The following is a 23,993-nucleotide window of genomic DNA, read 5'->3' as shown; positions in this document are numbered from 1 at the left end:
TCGTCTAGAATAAGCTAGGTGGACAAAATTAATATTTTTGTGTTTTATGGGTAGTATTAGGGTTATTATTGTTCAATTAAACATAATTAATTAATAATTTTAAAATACCAAGAAAAAGTATAACAGAATAAAATATTATTTAAATTAGTTCTATATATATTTTTTTACAAATAATTTAATAAGTAACACAATAATAAACAAAATTTTACAGTTCATCAGATACATATTTTTTTAAATTTTTAACTTGAAAATATAAAAAAAATGTTGAAAACTATTTGAAACGACATATTATTATTAACAAATTAAGTATTAATCTGTTAATTATTAATATCCTAATAATTATTTTCCTTGTTTTGGGTAAGTCTTCTGCAGTTTTTTTAATTCTTTTTGGGCAAATAATGATACATAAATACGATAAATATTTATGATGATCAGCCTTCATTGACCACTTTTTAGTCTGCGTGTAAGTTTGTGTTTTTATTTATAAGATCCATCACTTAAACTTTCCACAATATAATGTTTTACTTGTAAGAGATGAACGCATCACAGAATTAATTGCAGCTGATTTAATTGTGCAATTGCACTTATATTCTTTCATTAGCTGACATTGGCGCCCTATAACTCATATAATATATGAATGGGTTTGGGGGTTTAAATGTTATTTATTTAATCTAATTACTCATTAGTAGAAAATTGATAATGAATTTTGTCCACCTAGCTTGTTCTAGACGGAACACTGTGGAGCGGCTAACACATTTTAACCTTACAAAGTGAATTGACGTCGGTCAGTATTTAAGAAGGCTACGCAATCGGCCACGGGCTAAAACCGCTCTGCCGCTCGCGGCCGCTCGTCCGTTCAAAATTAAATAAATGGTTTTATTTTAACTTTATTCTTCCGTAAATGAAACGGTTGAAAGTGAAGTGAAAGAAGATAGAACCACAATGCCTGCCGATTCAACCATCATCGCTGGTGAGGAGGAGAGACAAGACGATACCCTGTTCCAGAGTATTGCGGTTAGGTCGAAGCATGAGGATTTCATCCGACGCGCAGTGGATCTGTTGGTGGATCGTGTGGTCTTCGGAAGGTCTTCGAGGACGTCGAAGGTGGTGGAGTGGGCTGCCCCAGATCAGATCAAGAAGGCGATCGATCTGAAGCCGCGAGAGGGGCCGTTGAGCCATGACCAGCTGTTGGGGATCATAGCTGATGTGAGTGTAGCTGTTTATACAGTAAGACGTGAAACTTACATATTGTAAAAAACATAAAAAATTGAAAAGTATACATTAATTTAAATCATTTTTATTTCGACCAACTAGGATTATAATTTACATAAAATTATTACAAACAGCACCCAATATATAACAATAAATTACATTAAAATTAATATAAATCTAGATTAAATTACATATAAAATCGCAAAAATTACGAAAATAACATGTCAATGTTAGTAGGTACTTATCTTACATCTAAAGTATATATATATCTTATATCTTACGTCGTCGTCGTCGTCGTGTCGTCGAAAATATTTTGGGCTTAAAATAGTCATAATGTGAAATTAATCTGAGATGAAATATTTTAAATTTAGAAAAAAACTATAATTTACGTAATATTACCTCTTTAAAGGGGCCCACTGACTATCAGTCCATCGGACGATATCGGCCTGTCAGTTGTTCGGCACTGTCAAATTTTTGTTCTAACTGACAGGCCGATATCGTCCGGCGGACTGATATTAGTCTGTGGGTCCCTTTAGGCTGTATTTGATGACATTTTTGTCTTAGATAGCAAACTACCGGTATAATTCTATACGTATTAGAAACCTTATATTAAGGGTAGTTTCAAATCTATTTAATTTATGAGAAATTGTCGTAGGTATGAGAACTCGTTAAATTATTTACTGGTCCTGCTTTGGAGAAATCAAATTATTTCAATTGTTACATTTGCAAACAGGTTGCCCGCTATTCGGTGAACACAGCACATCCTTACTTCGTCAACCAGTTGTTCTCGTCCGTAGACCCCTACGGTTTAATCGGCCAGTGGTTGACGGATGCCCTCAACCCCAGCGTTTACACATACGAAGTTGCCCCCGTCTTCACTTTGATGGAGGAAGACGTCCTCCGCGAGATGAGGAGGTTCGTGGGCTGGGCCAATGGGGAAGGAGACGGGATATTTTGTCCCGGAGGATCCATCGCTAACGGATACGCCATTAGCTGCGCTCGATACTTCTTTTTCCCGGAAACCAAGGTACGTAAAAATATCTTAAAAAATGTGGAGAAAATAAAAAAGTGCAAACTGCCGCAACGCAAGGAATTTTGAAAACTTTTAAATGGAGTGCAAAATGTTCAATGTGTGTATGTGAAAAAAGTTATATTATTGATTAGCATAAAATTATGGTTATTATTATTACGACCATAATAGGTGACATTCTAAAATTGGATTCGATTTTCTAGTACCTGACTGGATTCGCAACTTGATAGGAAAATCGTCTGTGACACAGCAATATATTTTATTTTTCTACTCGTCGACTGTAATGGTTGAATTAAGATTTCGTATACCAAACTATAATTGCGTACTTTTCATGTATGGGCTCCCAACTCAACTATAAAAAATTTGAACAATCACGTGCCGCCGCGCTCCCATAGAAAAGACAATAAGATAAACAGGCAACTATTTCATATGCTCATGAAATAGTCGCGCGCTTGTCTTTTGTACTACATTTTAGTCTACTGAGATACTTACCAATTTTCATTAATTATTTAGGTTTTATAGTAAAAAAAAGTATTATTTTAGATAACTCGTGGAAAAAGTATTGTATACAATAGTGATAAAATCAAGCTTTTCAATATCTTAACTTACTTAGGCAACTCAGCAAGCTTCGTTGCCTAAACACGGTACTAGAGCGATTAGCTCTCTATTATGAAATAAAACTATGAAAACGGATTATATCGCGTATATTGAACCATTGACCACGAACGCTGTAAAGGTTTCGAAACGTCGAGATGTAGTATAAATTCAATATACGCGATATAATCCCTTTTCATAGTTTTATTTCATGAGTAACTATCGCGGTAACCGAAAACAATATTAGCTATCACGATTGTATAAAATACTATTGTGTGCAGAACCACACAAACTGCCCTTTCGCTCTAAACACACATACGTTAGATGTTCGAGTGCTGGTTACTGTCCTAGTAAATGTCATTTTTAAACTTCCTTTTTACCTTACATACCGTCGTAGTAACAAAATACCAGTCAAATACCGTAATAATGTTATGACTTTCTTGGATTTATTGCAATCTTACAATTTTGGTAATTACGAACCAAACCATACCTATAAATAAAACTTAGAGTTTAGTTCAAAAAGGTATACGTGTTCAGTTGACGAACAACCTCGATATAAAAAACAAAAACTTTGAGCGACACATCTGTCAATTCATTTCCGTGGCGCCGCATTTTTCCTATCCATAGTGTGGAATGAATTGCTGACGCGCTTTGTCAACTGGACAGCAAAATTGTGGAAAAAATAATATACCTATCATACAAGTAAATTCTATTTACAAATTTTAGTTTATTCAAATCGCCATCCTTCCTTGTTTTGTTTTAAAATTTATACCAAGCGATATAATTCCATAAAAAGTTTTAACAATTTTAAAGTAGGCGCCATAGCTTTTTTATCTTATTTAAGGATAAAAATTTACAGACAATTAAATTCGCTTAACAGAAATGCACTTTTTCCAAAAAAAATGATTTAGGTAATCGTAAATACCCATTTAATTTTAATTTAAGGTAGGTTTAAGATTTCGAGTTTATTTTTCTAAATTTTTTAATTGGTTTTGTTTTATTACGTTTTTATGTTACTATCGTCTCCATACTCCATATTTTAGATATTTAATTGATTTGTATTTGAATACGAGTGACTGGTAGGAATTTCGAATTTTCATGGAAATGTTTGAACATTCCTGACATAAAAATAAAACAATCATATCAACATTTTCTTTTATCATCAGCAATTGATTTATTTATAAATATGAATTCCGTATTATAGTTATTAAATTGTTTCTTCACATGTTAAGTAAAATAAATCACACGCAGAATTATGCCAAACTTCTTAATAAAATCAAAGATAGATATAACTCCGTAATAGATGGATACAGTCTAAGGAAAAAACGTGCCTCGAAAATCACGAAAATTTGATTCTCGATCAGATGTCGCTACTACCTTTGGCCTACTCTCGTATAGAGGGCGTTGACGGTTTCGTTTGTTATTTAACAATTTTAACGCATATCAGTGAAAGAACATGGGTCAAAATAATAAAAATAATTAATGCAAATAAAAAAAAAACATTTAAATACATTTTATCGTATTTTTATAAATCTTCATTTTTAGTTTTAAAGTGTGTCGACAGATGGCAGTGAATTTACTGGGGTTACAAAATTTACTATGACAGTACCGCTCTAGTATAAGTTACTCTATGATAAAATGTAACACAGTATAATTGATAGTCAGATATCAATGGTTGACCAGTCTGTAAGCGCGTGGGAAAGAAATGTTTGACATCAGATGGAATTACAAATCTACTACATTGTAATACTGATGATAAATTAACTGCGATTTGAAACAGTAAATTCATGTCGCTGCATTTAATATGCACTATTATTATAGTCACTTAATTCGCTACAATTAAGCCGTTATCCAATTATTAGACAGCCAGTCAGTCTTATCTGTAATCATTATGAGCCCAGCTAAGATAAGTTGATTGCCGTTTTTGCAGGAAACCTATTCGGAGATTACCTTAACCCCGATAACCAATCGCGTGCTATACTTTGAGAACCTTGGATTTACCGGATTATTTTCTTAGTATCTGTTTTAAATTGTAAAGCGAGCCGGACAAGTTCCTGACTTCCGTAACTGCATTTAGTGTAGGATGTGTGGTGTCAAGGGCGCTACATGTTGAAATGTCTACTTAATTAATGTCGCTCTTCTGTTTCCTTTGTATGGTATATACTTACTTACTTACTTGACTGGCCCGATGACCTAAAATAAGTCTTGGCCTCCAACACAAGAGCACGCTGCTTTGCCCCGTTTGCCCGGTCCAGAGCGATATCACGTCAGGTTTCGCCGACGCCGAGCTCACGGAGATCCGCCTCCACTCTATCCACCCAACGATATCTAGGACGACCAACAAGACGGCGTCCAGTTGGTCGACCCATGTAGGCCCTTGTCTGCCCGATCTTTACCCATCCTTTCGAGGTGGCCAACACGATGCGCTTTGGTCTCACCTATTTTATTTGGCTCGGCTATTAGCTGTTCTATTTCGGCATAATCGGCATTCTTTCGGATTCTTGTATAGTATATGTTACTTGGAAATTCACTTCACCTTATTTGAACAAATACCTACTGCTATGTTACTATTATTAGTACATATATATTGCATATTAAGGGAAAGTTTTGTCACAAAAAGTTGGGCAAACAAGGCAAATTAAATACTTATACAGTATAGTATATGGTAGGTTGAAATTATGTAAAATAGGATAAATTATTAATACGACTATAAAGGATCTATCTATACATTAAATTAATCTATCAAAACAATCTAATTATAGCAATTTTGCCAACCCAAACGCCAGGATAGAGGCCTTACCTTAGTATCCCAATCTCTGACCTCGTGCAGATAAACAGATCCCTACACTTAAGTCGTAATTATGTATTAATGAGAGTTCGTTGACCTTACGCCGCCGGTTTATGCAACAATCGTAATCGTAAAGGGTCAATGGCATAAATATGTATATAGTTTAATCTCATAGACATTTCAAGTATAACAAACACCCGCAAATGGGCTTAAATTGCAAATTAAATTAGAAAATGTATTTTTTATAATTAAATAAAAAGTTTTTAAGATAGAGGTGTGATTATATTTTTCCTGTAATATTTATGATAGTGTTGTTATTATGTAAAATTTTCAAAAAAAAATCGTTAGTAAACTTCGGAGATAAGGAGATATGGAGGAGGAATGGTATTTTTTTTTCACATTTTCCTTCATAAGTCAAATTTTTTTCACTATGAAAAACAAATAAAAAATTGTTTTGTAATATTCAATTCAAGCTCTTTCAAATGATATCCCACTCGACCTAGTAACTAATAAGACTGTGACTTTTTGCCCCCTCTTTATATTGGGCATTTTCTATAATTAATAAAAGTAAAATAAAAAAAATTACACTTCCAATGTGTTAAGGTTAGCGCTGTTCATAACTATTACAAATTTCAAATCGATAGCTTCAGTAGTTCTCGAGATATTTACAAATTTGACAGACAGACAGACGGACACACAGACGAACGGACAGAGTCGCACCATAAGGGTGCCCTTTGCACCTTTTTGGTACGGAACCCTAAAAAGACATACCGGAATTAAGTTATTTCAACAGGGTGCAAGGTAATCAAATAATGCTCCTAAACAATGTTAATTTAACACAATTACGATATCTAAGAAATATATACCTAACATATGCACCTTTCTATTCCAGTACCTAATAGCCTAGAAGGATATAACCAACGGAGATGTTAAGTGTGTCTGTAATTTGCTGTACAAAAAAGTCTGCCAATTTTTGCGGGGGAGGGGAACGTCAAATGTATACGTAATTGACCGACTATTTTTGACAGATTGGAACGCCTGTGTGGCTACTCCGTTTGGTTATATCCTCCTAGCCTAATAGCAGTCTAAAAAGTAAAATATAGGTCTCTTGCTAGCAATCGCGAAAAGGCTTATTTATGTAAGTTTGAAGTACCTACCATAATTGTACAATAGCATATTTTTATTCCCTAATATATTTATTTCTGAACTAACGATTCTTTGTCTTTACTTTTTATCATCTGAGACATCGGTCAGTGTCAATAGAAATTAGGCTAATTTAAATATGTACGCTCATGATATTTATTTTCAAAACGTTCATTCACAGAGCAAAGGCGTGTACGCCGTACCACGCCTGGTTCTATTCACCTCGGAGCTGGCGCACTATTCCACCAAGAAGCTGGCTGCTTTCATGGGAATCGGCTCCGACAACTGCATCCTCGTCAAAACCGACGATCTTGGCAAAATCGATGTTAACGACCTGGAGAAAAAAATAGAGGAATCTATTGAAGACGGAGCCACTCCGTTCTTAGTGACTGCTACAGCTGGCACTACGGTGTATGGCGCCTTCGATCCGTTGCTGCTGATTTCCGCTTTGTGCAAGAAGCACAACATTTGGTTGCATGTGGACGCTGCGTGGGGCGGTGGAGCCTTGATGTCGAAGAAGCACCGACATCTGCTCAACGGAATCGAGCTGTAAGTAAATAACATGTATTATTGTTATTTACTTCGCTGCAAATTGGGGTGACCCTGAATCTACTATTAATACCCTAGTTTTACATGATCATTTCTGGGTTTTACAATGTTGTAACATGCGATTTAAAGACCATACGGATTTTGAGCTCCATTTTATAAAAAAACCGTAAAACTTTATTAAGAAAGTCACAAAAATAGTTTAATCGATGGATTTTCCGCAGTTACCTACTAAGTACCTACGTTGATTTCATGAGCATTTTTATTTGTTAAAACATTTTGTTAAAACGAATACTACACTTCTTACATCAACTTCTCTAACATTCATGTCTCATTGATAAAATATTGGCTTTTAGAGTCTGTAGTAGTAATCCTAACAATAACACACGGCTCTTTTTTAAACCAGCCTAGCTCTGAAAATCGAAAAGCGACAGAGAGGGAATTGATAGGAATAATATTCAGAGCTCACAATGCAGCAAAAGTACAGGATTGCTATTTCCATTGCTTATCGAGCATATTGATTTAGGTGTTCGTTTAAATGCACATTAAATACAGAAACTCAACAGTCTTCAATTTGTGACAAGGGAAAATGTTGGGGCAGAAGAGTTTTTAGTGGTGACCGCTTAACTGACACACATAGGCAGGTCTCAAAATTCTGGTCAAGATCGAGTAAATGAAATATATCATGTGATAATGATAACTGACTTTGATATGGTTGCTGTTGGCATTTGTCAATTAAAGGTGTCATTCGGATGTCGATTGCATGAGCGTTGCTGGAGCAACGTTTGAACGTTCTAATCGCGACAGCAACGCAATTTGTCATCGAAATTGATAGTCAGATCTCCCATTAACAGCCACTCCAACGCTGCGCTGCTGCAGTAACGCAGTCGGTCGCCATCCGATTGTCATTTTAAGATTTGAAGATCTCATTTCACTGGTACCTTCAGGCGACCGTTAGTAAACCAATGGAAACAACGGTCCTCCGAAGTCGGGACACAGACAAACGAGTGGCAGCGCAAATGAAAATTGACGGCATTGCCCGAACGCGGGCTGCCACTTCATGCGCAATCAATTCCCGTGGAAACGATTACGATGCGCTTTTGAAGTTTTTTGACAGTGCTTTTGCACACTTTTTGGAATCGAGTAGAAATAGGAACTCCTTAATTAAATTGAGATGTGTTCGTTTTAAAATACATACCGTAATGTACCGTACTATAACCGCCCATAGACAAATGACGGGCTAGACAAAGATAAGCTTAAATAAAAATAAATTGACTCGTATTTAAATACTTAGGTTTTAATAGAAACACTTAAATTTTTGTGATGATTTCGCCAATGTCATCGCCAACGGCATAATGTTGTTCGGTAGTAGTGCTTTTTTAGTAGTGATAGCTAGACTTTACAAATAGTCACGATGGACTGCCGGGTCTTGACTAAATATGTTGAAACGCGTTTCAAGACTAATTCTTCATTAGCTGCCCGCTTCCACGTTAATAGTTAACTGTAAAACAAGCTGTCAATATTGCACTTTAAACAATATTAATGAGCAAAAAACAAGTAAATATTCCCGAGACCGAGAATCCAATGATTAGGTAATGAAAATCCATAAGTTACCTATCTACTTTACATTGTTTGACAGAGAGAGAAACCTTTGTTGCTTAGCGACTCACATTTACGTTTTTGACCTACCCAAATGTTAATTCAAATGCAATACCTTGAGTATTGTCACATATGAATAACATTTAAAAGGAACAAACCTGACCTTCATAACACGACGCTCTGCTATCATCTCCACATTAATAATGCTAAATAGCTTTATAAGATGAATAATATATTAACGATTAACTGTTTCTAAATATCCTTTAAATAGCCTTGAAAATTTTAAACCCAAATGATTTATATGAATATTATTACATACATCTGTGGAAATACTTGTGAGATAAAAGGCATTGTTGTAAATGTGTAAATATTTTCCGATTCCAGGGCGGACTCGGTGACGTGGAACCCTCATAAGCTCTTGGCGGCCCCGCAACAATGCTCGACTTTTCTAATTCGACACAAGAACGTACTCAAAGAGGGACACTCTTGCAATGCCAAGTACCTCTTTCAGAAGGACAAATTCTACGACACTTCCTTCGACACGGGCGACAAACACATACAGTGCGGGCGGAGGGCCGACGTACTCAAATTCTGGTTCATGTGGAAAGCGAAAGGCACCGATGGTCTCGAGAAACATATCGACAAGATTTTCGACAACGCCAAATTTTTCCTTGACCATATCCGGCAACGCGACGGCTTCCGGCTCGTTATCGAACAACCTGAGTGCACTAACGTCATGTTCTGGTACGTACCGCAATGCCTGCGAGGTCGCGAAAACGACCCAGATTACAAAGAAAGGTTGCACAAGGTTGCACCGAAAATAAAGGAGCGAATGATAAAGGAAGGAAGTATGATGGTCACGTACCAGCCGCAAGGTGATCTCGCCAATTTCTTCCGTATTGTTTTCCAAAACTCTGCTCTAGACCACAAAGATATGGTATACTTTGCCAACGAGTTCGAGCGGCTTGGTAAAGATATCGTAGTTTAAATTCGGATTCAATTATCTTTTTCGAATTAGTTCCGTTATCTGAAGTGTAATGTTGTACAAATATTGCGTCATGGCCTGTGATTAAATCTAAATTTAATTTATATTCGTCTAAATCGAAATACTGTTTAGGCGTGCTTATGTTGTAGAGATCTAGAATAGTGTCTATAAATAAAACGTAGTTTATGAAAGTTGTTTAATAGTTTTATTGTAAACAACTGGGAACTCATCAGTACATAATTTAATGCAGTTTAATTAAAATATGTAGGTATATAGTAACACAGCAGAAAATACGAGTTTGAGTGTACGCATACGATTGAATTCAGCATTCAAAATCGAACAAACATTATCAGAAAATCTCCGCACTTCTTACTTACTACATACTTAAAATGCAATTAGAAAGTGGGGCCGAAGGTGGGCCAAAGTTTTTATGAAATTCTTCTCTTATAAGTAGGTACTTAATAGAATGGATAATGTTTGGTTAACATTAATAAATTGAATCAGGAGATAGACGTGACCAGAAACAAAAGACGAAGATCAAAATTGCAAAGAAAATTAACTTAATCCAGTTGGTTCATAAGTTTCTAGCTCAGGTCTTGATTTGTAACTTAAACTTATACCTGTTTAACAATTATATGTATAGATTATAAAAATATGTACATCAACGTTTAAAAAATTTTTAGAATACAAATTAGACTCGTTTTGTTTCATGTAATTCTTATAGATTCCTGATATTCATATTCATTTATGAAATAAAACTATGAAAAAGGATTATATCGCGTATATTGACATAATCCGTTTTCAAACTTTTATTTCATGAGTAATTATTGCGATAACCGAAGACCATGTTCATTTATTTCGTATTATACAGATACATTACACGACAAAACATTTTAAAGATAAGATTGATAGAAAAATCAATATAATTAAATAAGGAAAAATACATTGAGATCATACTATGTCCGAGTAATAACAAGAATAATAACAATCAATTTAAAAATTAAATTACAGTCAATTAAAATTAAATGTCACAAAATTCACGGATGTCATGAAATGCATTATTAAGGGTCTCCGGCAAGCTCGGTTCTCCATACAAACGTAGTTTCGCTCCCATTTTAAAACGACTAGCTAGATTGCTCTGAAACTTTGTATAGTTTCAATAGTATAAGGTATATCTAGGTCTGTAATTAGTTTATGTAGCTTCAGATACCATAGTTAAAAAATACAGTGAATTTAAATTTTCCATACAAAATTTGCTCTATTTCGTTTGTTTTATAAACTAGAGTTAAGGATGACTCACGTTAGACCGGGCCGTGACCGGGCCGGAGCTTCCGGAGCTTCGTTTTCTATGGAAGGCATCACGTGATCACCTGTCATGTCATAGAAAAGTAAGCACCGGAAGCTCCGGCCCGGTCACGGCCCGGTCTAACGTGAGTCATCCTTTATATAAACTAATTTCAGACCTAGATATACCTCATGTCATTGTATGTGGAAAGTGTCATTACAATCCAACACGTAGTTTTAAGATGAGAGCGGAAGCATTTGTATGGGAAGGTGCATTTCGAACGAGCTCGTCGGGGACTCTTAATTAGTAATTTCTTTTCTTTCCTATATAATGAGTTATTATTGATATCGTCTACATATTCTAATTTACCCAATGCACCTTACAGTAAACTTGTCATGTAAACAATTTGACACGGATAGTGGGCGATCAATGTACGGTTGCGGGTAATTTGCAAGCTGCATGTTAACAAGGGAGCCATCCATATGTCAATTCGACGTGCACTCAAACAATATGCACACGCTAGCTTTGCATGTTGTATTACTGAATCATTTACCTAGCAGGCAAACGTGGTCAAGTCACTTCTGAGAATATATTTGGTTCGATTAGAGGAGCTGCATTGAAATTTGAAACATCTCTATTATTGATTTGAAATTGATGTAATATTACTCTCTATACATATATATGTATATCGGTCGATTTGCATCAATATCAATTATATGTTGTATTAGGTATGTTTTGAAAAACATTCGAAGAAGTTGATAACTCGAGATATAAAATTGAAGAAATTTGAACTTGAAATAGAATTACATGCATGAGGTAAATAATACTGCGAGGACGCTGGTCACAAATTTGATAACTAACAATACCTACCTCTTTGAAAATTTTAGAAGTCTTACTATTCTAAACTTTTATCTAATTAAGCCTGTTTTGCTAAAGCTTGTTACTTGAAAATAGCCGAATGTCCCTTTCTAATTTCTGAATTTAATAAAGGTTTCCTCTTTTACTACAAGTTTTCATTCCGTGCCTGTTTCTCTGTAAAATCGTATATAAGTATATGGCAAATTACCATACTCGCAAATATTTATCGAGGTTTGTATGAGCTGAGATTTTGCATACATACATTACAGGTAGGTATACATGAGACAACAAAAATGTAATACACATAATTATTCCATACATCGTGTCTAACAGTTAAGGTTTCAAAAGTTGCAATGAAAAATAATTAATCATGTTTATTGTCACAGATTTTTCACAGCTCGTATAATATTTAATTATTGACGTATACCTATAGGGTTCAGTTAAATGCATTGATTACAAAATTAGTTTCATAGGTAGGTAAGGTACCTACCTATTTAAAGAAAAAAAAAATCAGATAAAGATAATTTATTTGTCAAACATGAGTAAAGTAATATGGAGATGTTATACTGTACAAAATATAGTATACCTAAATATTTACCTATCTATAATATAACAGATCATTTATCAATGGACATCATCTTCTGATGTTTCTTCTAACACTAATTCTTGACAGTTTAGCTGTAAAACAAAAAAAAATTAGCCACAGACGTGAATAATGAAACATTTTTTTTTACTTTAAGTAAGAAGCTGCGGGCACAGATTAGTCAAATTATTAATATTCCTTACCAAAATCTCATCATCAGGCACCCTAGATAGTAAGTCTAGTATTTCATTATTAGGTATTCTGTTCGGGCGGAGGATTTTTCTCGTAAACTTGTGAATGCCTGAAAAGTAAACATTAAAATTTAATGAGGTTAAGAGTCCCCAGCAAGCTCGGTTCTCCATACAAACGTAGTTACGCTCTCATTTTAAAACGACTAGTTAGATTGCTCTGAAACTTTCTACTTCCAATAGGATTAGGTATATTAGTTTATGTAGCTTCAGATACCATAGTCAAAAAAAATACCGAATTTAAGTGTTTCATATTTACAAAACTTAATATTGTCTTCGGTTACCGCGATAGTTACTCATGAAATAAAACTATGAAAACGGATTATATCGCGGATTATAGTTTTATTTTACAAAACTTGTTTTTTCTCTATTTCGGTTGTTTTATATATACTAGAGGTATATGGACTAATTACAGAACTTAATATATACCTAATGTCATTGTATGTGCAAAGCTTCATTACAATCCAACACGTAGTTTTAAAATGAGAACGATACTCCGTTTGTATGGGAAGGCGGAATTCGCCGAGTTTACCGTGGACTTTTAAAAATCAACTCTTCTTCCTCGCGTTGTCCCGGCATTTTGCCACGGCTAATGGGAGCCTGGGGTCCGCTTGGCAACTAATCCCAAGAATTGGCTTATGGTGTTGATAAATAAAACTTAGCGTTTATGCAGGCTAGTTAAATTTTGTACCTATGTATCCCTACTAATATTATAAATTCGCAGTTACCTCTGTTCCTATTACTTTTTCACGATTAAACTGCTGAAACGATTTAAATGAAATTTGGCATGGATTATTTGATAGTTTGAGTCCAGGTGAAGGACTAGGGATAATTTTCACCACGGAAATCTTCTTTCTACGCAGCATAGTCGAAAACAGAAACTAGTTGGAATATAAATAGGCGGTTAGCCTTTCTGCACTGTCACCGTATTTTAGGTGGGGTTAGTGCGGGCGATTACAAGCATTATGAAAAACTTATAAAAATTGTTTCGACTTACCCCACAGCATGAAAATATATTTGACAGGAATGAGGAACATTACCATAGCTATTACCAAAATGATAGTGATGGTTAGAAAACTCAGGAAAGGCACAGTAAAGTTGTATAAGCTGAAATAGAGCATACAAAATTTACATGTCATAGTTACTAGTTTTTAAGTGTAGAAATAATATATTGACTACTAAAAATGTTTATGCTGTTTCAAATGGGACTCCATTGATAATGTTAATTATTTTAAATGGATTGTTGATATTTGGTTCTTACTTTTTTACGCTTTCGCCGTAACTAGCTAGTTTGCCGATGGTATTCTGAACTGACTGTACCATTTCTTGCAAAGAGTTAATTTTTTGCCTTAAAGATGTCTTTTCTTCCTGTAAAACAATAATATAATTAAAGTGGGTCTGTGTAGTATTAACAAAAAACATGTCGATGTAGTAGAGGAACCGGGCTAAAAAGAGATTTGGAGCAAGATATGAAGGATATGATACTACGACATATGATAGGATTGATATGATAAATAAAATGGGATATGATGACTTTTGGCCGTTTAGGCACTCCCAATTTACTCTTTTTTGTGCCCTCGGGTTGATAAGATAGACGACATACATAAATAAATACTTGTTATAGTTATCACTCCATTATAAATTTGCGATTTTATACCCCTTACTATACCTCTGCTACGGGACCAAACAGCACATCTTAATTGATGTACATATCTTACAAAAAAAATGCATTTGTCTTCAGTATCCCATAATTAACGTTAAATTAAAACTAACCTTTTCGTTTTTAGTTTGGTCATCTGTGGTTGCTGCTATACTGTCTTCCTTAAAATACCTCCTCCCTGAAATAACAGAAAATTATATTTTCAATCGCTAGAAAAGGTAAAACTTAATCTTGGAATACAACGCCGTTGGTACCGGTGAAGTGGTATGCGTCCAAAGTCTGTGTTATGTGCTGTGTGTGTGTCTGTGTTGTGTTAGGAGTGCGTTCGTAAACGTCACTCCGCTACAAATATTAGACGGTGAAATTACATCCGTGGATGAAAGGGGACAACTAGGTATTCAGGGTGATTTAATTTGCACCAGTTAAAGTCCTAATCAACTGGGCGATCAACAATAAATGGTTTCCAAGAGAATACGTTATTAAACTGACTTATCATAAAAAAAAGTAATGTAAATTTACTAAACTTTTACTAAATATCTTGTTTTGGTTTGTCTTTGAAGTCCATTTTTTGACGGCAAGTCAAAAAAAATTAAAAACTTAATATTTTGGTAAAAGTAACTATTCACTTTTGACCGCGAGTTGATGCGACTAGCAACTTTTTTGTTGCATATAAACTGTAGTATTAGCTCCTTGAAAAACTGTACCTATGAATTTTTTTACGTTTGCTAGTAAGCTATTATAGATTTTAAAAAGATTACCAATTGACGTTAAAAATCCAATCACCATAAATACTAATTGATTTACAATTGAAAAGATAAATAGTACAGTTTAGATGTTAGACAGCAGATGTCATTTCCGAGGCGGGTGTATTTATCAAAATGAACGTATAATGGGCCATTTGCGGAAAATAAATCGAAAATTTACTAAACCTCAGACATATCTAATTCTTTTATTTCAATTTGATCTTTGTTATACGCTACGTAAGATCGATTTTGCATTAAGAGAATAGGGCTGTTAGGAGTTTGAGATAGAAAGTAGATGGGAATCGCTGAATGAATAATTTCAACTGATCATTGAAAATTTGCAACGCTTCGTAAAGCGCGGGCTTTATTGGTTTATTTAGTGAGGTAATAAACAAGGGAGATTCATTTGAAATGTTTATTGTTGAAATTAGAATAATAAACTATTTGTCCAAAATATGGCACTCTGACAGTTATTTCACCTAAATTACGTTTGATTTTGATCGTACTTACTTTATGAATTATGAAGCACCCATAATGGATGCCATAATTTTCTCAAACATGCCATGCGATAGGTAGTAGATTGTCAACCAAAGCTTGAAACCTATGTATTGTTTTTTAACGAACGCCAATTTGATTTTTCATAATAGTTTATTAGCTGTGTTTTTTAATAGTAAGTAAGTAAATATTATTTATTGCTCCAATAACAATACATTATTCATGTAAAATTACAATAAAAATTTAGATGACAATTGTAACTAGGTAACAATAGGCGGTCTTATCGCTAAACAGCGATCTCTTCTAGACAACCTTTGGGTAGCGGGAAATGAAGAACTAATATCAAAAGTGAACAGGTAGTGCAAGGAGCTAAAATAGAGAACATTACCACATAGCACAATAATAAAACTAAAAAAACAATATTAATATTTTTTTATTCTAAGTTCACTTAAAGCAAGATCAGAATAATAAAGTACTTATTTAAAATGAGAATGTAGAAAGGACCATGCACCATCATTGATTAGGAAATCTGACAATGACAACAAGAGGTTGACATCCAAGGGCCTGACACTCTTTGATAGAGAAAGATAGTCTTATTGCGATTCCTATAAGAGGAAAGAGAAAATAGTGCCATGCTTTGTCCTTATCACCGACCAAGTTTTTTTGCATGGTCGGGTTATGGCAGCATAGGTAGGAGGCGATGGCGAAATACCGAAAATTATAAGAGTGAAAGAGAAAAAGGATTATGCTGCCATACATTAACCTGTCAATACATGAATATGTCTTTCTCTTACCCCTGGTCGCTCGGTTTCATGTCTATAACTACTATACAATGTCTATGTTGACATCCGACGTCTATAAGCAAATAACGTCAACAAAATATCCACATAAAATTACGGTTGTATGTCAGGGCACAACAACTCCCTGCTGCTACTTTTTTCAAGACGCACGAACTTTTTCCACTTCCTAGACCTCAAACGAAGAAGAATTAAAATGAAAACTTACAAGAGAACAAGAAGTAGTTATCAGGGCGATACCAAATGAACGGCAAGAGGAGCAACAGCGGCAGCATCCAGACCCTGAAGATGGAACACATCACCAGCCACACCAGTAGCGCGATCATGTTCCACTTCCTAGATTCCCATTCGAAACAGGTTCTGCAATTGTAATAAAATGCTAGTAATAAAGTGTAGCCTCTTGAGTCCCAGAGGCCTTAATCCAACATTCAATTTTAGCTTTTATTAAATAAGACAAGGTTCCAAACTCAAAAACAAAACTAAAGCTTCTAGGGCTTAGGAGGATAGAATAGTAGGTATACACGCAATCACACAAACACGGCAAATGAATCGACTTGTGATGCGTGATGCGTTTGTATGCGTAAGTCGATAAGATTACTATTTTAGATGTAAGCATAGCTGCTTGTAGATGCTGGCAGTTTAAAAAATGGTTTATCTATAATTGATTCTCTGAAAGTTCATTTTGTACAGTGTTTTAAGAAAATGGCACATATTATGAATTATTTATATTATGTAATACTAATTACGAAAATGTATGATAGATATACATAAAATAACACATATATATGCCGTGCCATTTCGTTGAAACTCTTTTTCAGCAAAATCGCATAACGTTTCATTGGCCAATTAAAAAAAAACGCATAGTTTCAGTTGGATGAATTATCATTTGTCACGAATTATCAATTAGTATTGGTAAGCCTTTGTAGCCTTTGTAGCGTTGGGTGAGTATTGCTAAATAATCATTTGCAGTTGGAATGCCATGTGATTGCACACAAACACGGCAAATGAATCGACTTGTGATGCGTGATGCGTTTGTATGCGTAAGTCGATAAGATTACTACTTTAGATGTAAGCATAGCTGCTTGTAGGTTTGTAGGTTGAGGATGCTGGCAGTTTAAAAAATGGTTTATCTCTAATTGATTCTCTGAAAGTTCATTTTGTACAGAGTTTTAAGAAATATTCTGCTAGAGAATAATAAACATTATCTTACTTTACAACTTTGAATGCATCCACTATCCACGCGCCCACTGCTTTAGCTCGCGATAGATTTCTTGCGAAAATTTGCCTGTCTAGTTTATCTACTGGATCCAAATACTTTTCTTCTTTTGGATTGATGACTCGAAGAGATGCTCTCGGCTAAAACATACATTAATATGTGACGTTTTCAACCAGAAGGTACCACATTGTCGGTTGTCGATAAGGTTGATTTCTAATTAAAGCTTTATGGGAATAACGCCTTACTGACAAGCGACAATAAGTACCCTTTTGGTTGAAAATGGCACATATTATGAATTATTTATATTATGCAATACTAATTACGAAAATGTATGATCGATATACATAAAATAACACTTATATATATGCCGTGCCATTTCGTTGAAACTCTTTTCCACTAAAATCGCATGTTTCATTGGCCAATTAAAAAAAAATCGCATAGTTGCAGTTGAATGAATTATCATTTGTCACGAATTATCAATTAGTATTAAGCCTTTGTAGCCTTTGGGTGAGTATTGCTAAATAATCGTTTGCAGTTGGAATGCCAGTTGATAATTTGCCGAACAAAAGTTTGGGAAAAATGGTTTGGGAAGTCATAATTTACGACATTTCGCCAAACGAACGTGCAGAATGTGGAATGAGTTGCCCCCTGAGGTATTTAGGGTTCGCAAGGGTCGGCAACGCTTGTGGCTCCTGTGATGTTGCTTGTCCTTGGGCGACGATGACCGCTTCCCATCAGGCGGCTCGTAATAAACCTATTAAGTAAACAATATTTATGTGATAATACTCACAAGGTTCCACGTCACTTTCATTTCCAAAAGTATTCTTGGATTAGATCCTTTAGCTCTTTCTCTTTGTGTGTTATCCTTAAGGGCATACCATTTTTTTTCTCCATTATTTATTCTTAGGAGAGGTATTGAGATCTTTCCAACTATTTCAGACTTCTTTTCTTCGAAAATAGTGACTTCTAGGATTGATGTGATGTCCGTTACTGTGCTAAAATGGTCAATTTGTTAATCAACTGTCATTTAAATTTAAATTTAGATGAGTGTATAAAATATGCAATTTGCAATTTGGTTTTAGAATTTTGGAACTGAAATAAGCCGACGACTCCATTGGCGGTATTTTCCTAAATATTCTTATAAAACTCTTTTCTATAACGTGGTAAACTCTTTCGTTTGCCATGCTACACACGCGAGAATGCTGCTATAGGTACTTGCTAATACGAAGCAACCAAGTTACCGGCCTTAAAAGAGTTCTTGACAATATTATAGAAAATTACTTGAAAAGTAGAAAGCCATGAACTATACAGACAATGTAAATATTTTCATCCAATTTGGATCGTTGGTCTTGAATTCAGTGGGTGTCTGCAATCTGTCATTGTTCAGTTGTAAAACACAGTAGCAATCGTTTGCGGATAATCCCTTTCCTCCGTATACGAAAACTGATAAGCATCCCACGTCGGCGTAGTCATCTCTTAGTCGAAACCAGGCCTAAAATTTTTACATATTTTAAAGTAGTGTTTAATTGTATTAATATGAGATCTGATTGTCAACAGTTGTATTTCCTAATTTGTATCTATATTAGAACAGTTACGTGACTATACGCAAATCGCCAAATGTTTTTACCTACCTTTAATTTTTTCATGATATTATTGTTTCAATTACCGAAAACAAAAACAAAAACAATTCCGAAGTCTACTTAGTCTAAATAGGCACTAAAACTGAAACTAGGCAGTTTTTTATTTTTAAAATTTGTCTGGAATAAGTAAACTACAATAAAGTTCTATGTTTGGGAAAAAGTACGCGTGCCTTCTCTTAGCTACCTGCAAGAAACTGTTGGATATAAATATAGGTATGACAACAATATGACAAATGACAACATGACAAACAACGTGTCTCAAATTTAGAACTGAAATGTATTTTTTTTACATTGTCAAATAGGTAATACTAAAAATCTGTTAGGTATTTACACGTTTAAGCTGTTTTAGTTTCCTTTGGCTATCGTATTCCTCCATGTCTAAAGCGATATTCTCTAGAGTCACCCCGCTGATAGTGAGCAGGATGAATAATTGGACGTTCGAGGAAGACCCCTTCAAATCCAAACGCATTTTGTGGGTCTTTTCCTTCTCCGTTTCTGACAGATCTATGTCGCTCCTGAAAAATTACAATTCCACACTTCCTGTTATTCGTCACAATCATTTTTGACGTATAGCATCATAAATATTTCCTCTTCTAAAATATTATTTGTTTGCAAAACAAGTTACCTACCTTCCGAGAAATATGTCTTTGTCCCATAATGAGATTTCCAGCATATTTTCCTCGAATAAATTAATGTTGAATAATTCTTGCCATTTGACAGACGACACTAGGCTTTTTATTGGTTTAGATTTATATTTTTCTGATCCTAACCTAAAAGAAATTAAATACGAACCGTTAATGATATCAGATTTATTTGTTTATATAAACAAATGCCATTCTACATATTACAATTTCTATAAAGCCGCAAATGTAGGTACATAACATCAAACAAATGTGTCAATTATTATTAACATTTTATCATGATTTTGGAAAAATCATGAATATTTCGACCTTTTCGGTTTCCATATAAATTCACGCACCACTTACCGAAAACGGCAAAATAACATACGTGGCTTTTCCTCCGTGATATCTCTTTCTAACCCAGTGGCCTCGATGAGCGCAATGGTAACCGTGCCCACTTTCGTCTTCTTGACGATTTTCGCAATGTCTTGTCTGGTTGTGTTACTCAGAATCAACTAAAAAGGAAATTTTATATTACGTACGAATCTTAAGATATGAATCGGATATGTTAGTATAGTGTCAAAAGAGACGTTTAATTTTGAAGAATCGTCACTTTTGACACTGACATATCCGATCGATGTCGTATCTTTAGCAATTTTTTGACGTATCTTAAAGTTCGAATCAGGCCGTTATGCCCATTTCACACGAGGGCAGAGCAGTGGGGCAGAACAGTAGGCAGCACAGTACTGCTACAATTCAAACGTACACGCTGAGAAAGAACAGTACTATCTTGACAGTAACCTAGGCAGAACAGTTAATAGCTTGCCGGTCTATTTTTTCGGGGCAGTTTGCTTCCCCCTGGACTCGTATGAACGCGAGGGCAGTGCAGTGCAAAGAGCAGGACTTGTTTTGCAAGTGGCGTGGTTAATTGGCGTCTGACCCAAAGCTTTTTTTTCCTATTTATTTCACTCTCTACAATTTCAATTAGCTCTACTACACTACTACTAGCTATTTCTGCAGCAATTTTTACTAAGTGGCGTAAATGTTGCCGTTGTCGCCGTCGACGCTCCATCACTATTTCACTCGGACTGTCCTACTATTTCGCCCTATACATTTGAACGCCACTGTCCTCCCAAACTGTTCTGTCCTACTGTTCTGCCCCACTGCTCTGCCCTCGTGTGAAACGGGGATTAGTCTATTTTTAAAACACTATTTAAACAACTAGTAAAAAGTCTTAAACGACAATTCAGGTAACAAATTGGTGTAAACGTTGGCCATTGGAATACCATTAGGCAATGAGGACATAACACTAATGCAATGAGAAGTAAACAAAAGGACCTTTTCCATTTTTTCTCGAGCCTCTTTCTTCTTATCTTTTCGCCTTTCCTTAACAGCTGCTATTCGAGATCCGATTTTATCACGTATCGTAGTTTTGTGCACTGGTGGCGATGGCGGCGGTAGCGACTCTTCATACTCCGTGCTCTCAGTATTTAATGTGTTTAAACTATAAATATTCAACATCCATAATTAAAGTTGAGACAATTACCTAACTAAAAATACGAAAGTCATTGTAAATTTAATTTATAATATGTACTCACGACTCCAGACTGGTACTCGTGGTCAGGCTATACTCATATTGCCCGTCGAATAATTTATCGATGTTCCTTTCTGTTTCATTAAACGTTTCAGAATACGAAACGTCATATGTTTCATTCACTTCTTGAAGCAAAGTAGCACTTACGGGAATTTCTTCGACAGTAACTTTAAAAGTATCCTGCGGTTTATTATCTTTAGATAGGTTTCCATCTCTTCTTTGTTTTGAAATTTCATCAACTGTATTTGCTTGTATAAAAACGAAACTATCATGTAAACCAGTCAGTGAATCAACAGATTTTGATTTTTCCAGCCTTTTCTGCATTTGTTCATATTTGTTTTGTATTCTTGAATTTATTGAAGCGAAATGTCTCTTTGTTAAGGTATTTGTAGGTTCATTTTTCTTATAGGATTCCATCACAGGAATATTATTTTATATTTATTTTGCACTAATAACAACATGACATGAGCTATAGTACCAGTAGACTGACATTGCGATACTGATAAGCGATGTTCAGTACCGCAATCTAATCTTTGACGTATTGATTATTAGATATTTACTTTCCGGGTGTAAATTTGAACACTGCACCAGCGAAAATGAAAAGCCAGATCAACAGAATAATCTTATCGTAGGTTAGTAGTAATGTAAGCGTTACTTAGTTATTTATAAAAGATTTCATCATACGACTAAAGTTTTAACAGATGAAAAGTACCTACTCTAATATTATCAAAACTTCGAAGCATTTATTTTATTTTGTTATTATAACTTGGTGACTGAAATTTAATTACATATCCGTCGCCTTATTCTACAAGAAATATTAATTTTGTTAGCTGCTAAGCAGGAATACAGTAACCAAATGTTTATTTAGAATTCGGCCTTTTTGGCCGATAAATTGAGAAAGGTTAGTATGCCTGATTGTTTTGCAAATTCTTTTCTCTTGATTAAAAATATGCCCACTGAAGATAAAAGGATAATTACAAAACAAAAAAGTAATTAGGCCCTCTTGAAATTGCTCGTTTTTGTTTTTCCCTGTGGGCTGTAGATTTGTAGTAGCTAAGGGTGTCATTATCATGCTGCTAAAAAGTTTCGACTGTAATGTATTGCCGTTGTCATCAAAGCGATATTATAAATTAACTAGCGACACGCCCCGGCTTCGCGCGGGTAGTTCAACAAATTTACACAGAACCTTTACAAGTTATACATATAAACCTTCCTCTTGAATCACTCTATCTGTTTAAAAAAAAACCGCATCAAAATGCGTTGCGTAGTTTTAAAGATCTAAGCATACATAGGGACAGACGGACGGACAGACAGCGGAAAGCGACTTTGTTTTATACTATGTAGTGATGTAGATTTCCTTTAGATGTTCTCTTGCTTGCCTGTTTCCTTTACACTTCACCCTTCTCTCTCGTAAGGGCTCCACTGTGCGATTTGTTGTAAGTGAAGCTTTATAATGAAATGTGCTTTTAAACATTTTATTTAAAAAAAAAACAAAATAGTTCTTTACTACAGATGACAGAAAACCTAATAAAAATGTGCAGTCAACTCGTAATTACTTAGATTTTGATCCGACACCTACGGGTTTTTTAAAGACATTTCAGTCACATTTCACATTAAAATACTTTGTTAAATAAAATGTATTGTACCTACGGAACCCTTGTAACGCGAGTCCGACTCGCACTTGGCCGTTTTTTTTTTAAATAGTGTTGTATTAATATCTAGGTTTCCCCATATGTTGAAGTTGATGTGTATAAATATCAAGTTCAACATCATATCATCACAACTGTTTCCATATTAGCTAAAAATATCCTTATTCATAATCACTCGCAAAATATTAATGCACAGAATAAATATTTATAACATGACATAACATGAAGAATAAACAGTCAATAAAGTAAATCATATAACAATAGCTGCACAAAGTGAAATTTGCACCTAGTCGTACATAAATGATTCCGACATTACCGAATACGTAAACAATTTCAAACGAATTCAAGCATATTCTTACATTCAAACGATATGACCTCAAAGCATTACCCAATAGCGCCCATTTGTCGAACATATTCCCCTGAAAAATGTTTGCCTCAAGCCAAACTGATCAGAAAGTCTGAAATATTCAAATGCATCCCGCTGCCGTTGAGATTGGCTGATATATTGTGACGTCGTTTCTAAAGGAACTGCGCTAGTTTTTCATGTCTCGCTAACTTATGAGTTTGTGGCTGCAGTTTTGAGTAATGTACGGTTTTAATATGCAATTTTAAAATGATGTTCTGAGACGGGAAAAACCTTGTGAACATTGCGACTTTTTGCTAAATTTGGAAAAATACCCCCGCATTTTAGTATCACAAGAGTCACCT

At 34.9% G+C, this 23,993-nt stretch overlaps 2 protein-coding genes across 2 annotated transcripts; one reads left to right on the top strand and one right to left on the bottom strand.

The window, feature by feature from the left end:
- Positions 1–804: 804 nt before the first annotated feature.
- LOC134745418 (cysteine sulfinic acid decarboxylase) lies at positions 805–10,088 on the top strand. The gene is made up of 4 exons (XM_063679453.1): positions 805–1,206; positions 1,946–2,239; positions 6,949–7,316; positions 9,297–10,088. The coding sequence occupies exons 1-4, from the start codon at positions 943–945 to the stop codon at positions 9,898–9,900; spliced, it is 1,530 nt and encodes a 509-aa protein (XP_063535523.1). The 5' UTR covers positions 805–942; the 3' UTR covers positions 9,901–10,088.
- Positions 10,089–12,664: 2,576 nt separating this feature from the next.
- LOC134745239 (multiple C2 and transmembrane domain-containing protein-like) lies at positions 12,665–22,085 on the bottom strand. Its single transcript, XM_063679233.1, has 14 exons — positions 21,641–22,085; positions 21,381–21,546; positions 20,409–20,557; positions 20,052–20,192; positions 19,754–19,937; positions 19,096–19,274; positions 18,573–18,777; positions 17,777–17,922; positions 16,775–16,926; positions 14,645–14,709; positions 14,133–14,239; positions 13,869–13,978; positions 12,827–12,924; positions 12,665–12,718 (listed from the first exon to the last, which is right to left on the bottom strand). Exons 1-14 carry the CDS (start codon positions 22,051–22,053, stop codon positions 12,665–12,667), a joined length of 2,169 nt encoding a protein of 722 aa, XP_063535303.1. The 5' UTR covers positions 22,054–22,085.
- Positions 22,086–23,993: the final 1,908 nt, after the last annotated feature.

Source organism: Cydia strobilella, chromosome 11, assembly GCF_947568885.1.
Source record: "Cydia strobilella chromosome 11, ilCydStro3.1, whole genome shotgun sequence".
Classification (NCBI taxonomy): Eukaryota; Metazoa; Arthropoda; class Insecta; order Lepidoptera; family Tortricidae; genus Cydia; species Cydia strobilella.
This window is presented reverse-complemented; position numbering and strand designations above follow the sequence as displayed.

Bases quoted from the DNA above. Each gene is read 5' to 3' on its own strand.
- LOC134745418 (XM_063679453.1), top strand. From the start codon at position 943: ATGCCTGCCGATTCAACCATCATCGCTGGTGAGGAGGAGAGACAAGAC. The intron at 1,207-1,945 runs GTGAGTGTAGCT...ATTTGCAAACAG, and splicing joins TGTTGGGGATCATAGCTGAT to GTTGCCCGCTATTCGGTGAA. The intron at 7,317-9,296 runs GTAAGTAAATAA...TTCCGATTCCAG, and splicing joins CTGCTCAACGGAATCGAGCT to GGCGGACTCGGTGACGTGGA.
- LOC134745239 (XM_063679233.1), bottom strand. From the start codon at position 22,053: ATGGAATCCTATAAGAAAAATGAACCTACAAATACCTTAACAAAGAGA. The intron at 21,547-21,640 runs GTGAGTACATAT...GAATATTTATAG, and splicing joins ACGAGTACCAGTCTGGAGTC to TTTAAACACATTAAATACTG. The intron at 13,979-14,132 runs GTAAGAACCAAA...GCTCTATTTCAG, and splicing joins TACGGCGAAAGCGTAAAAAA to CTTATACAACTTTACTGTGC.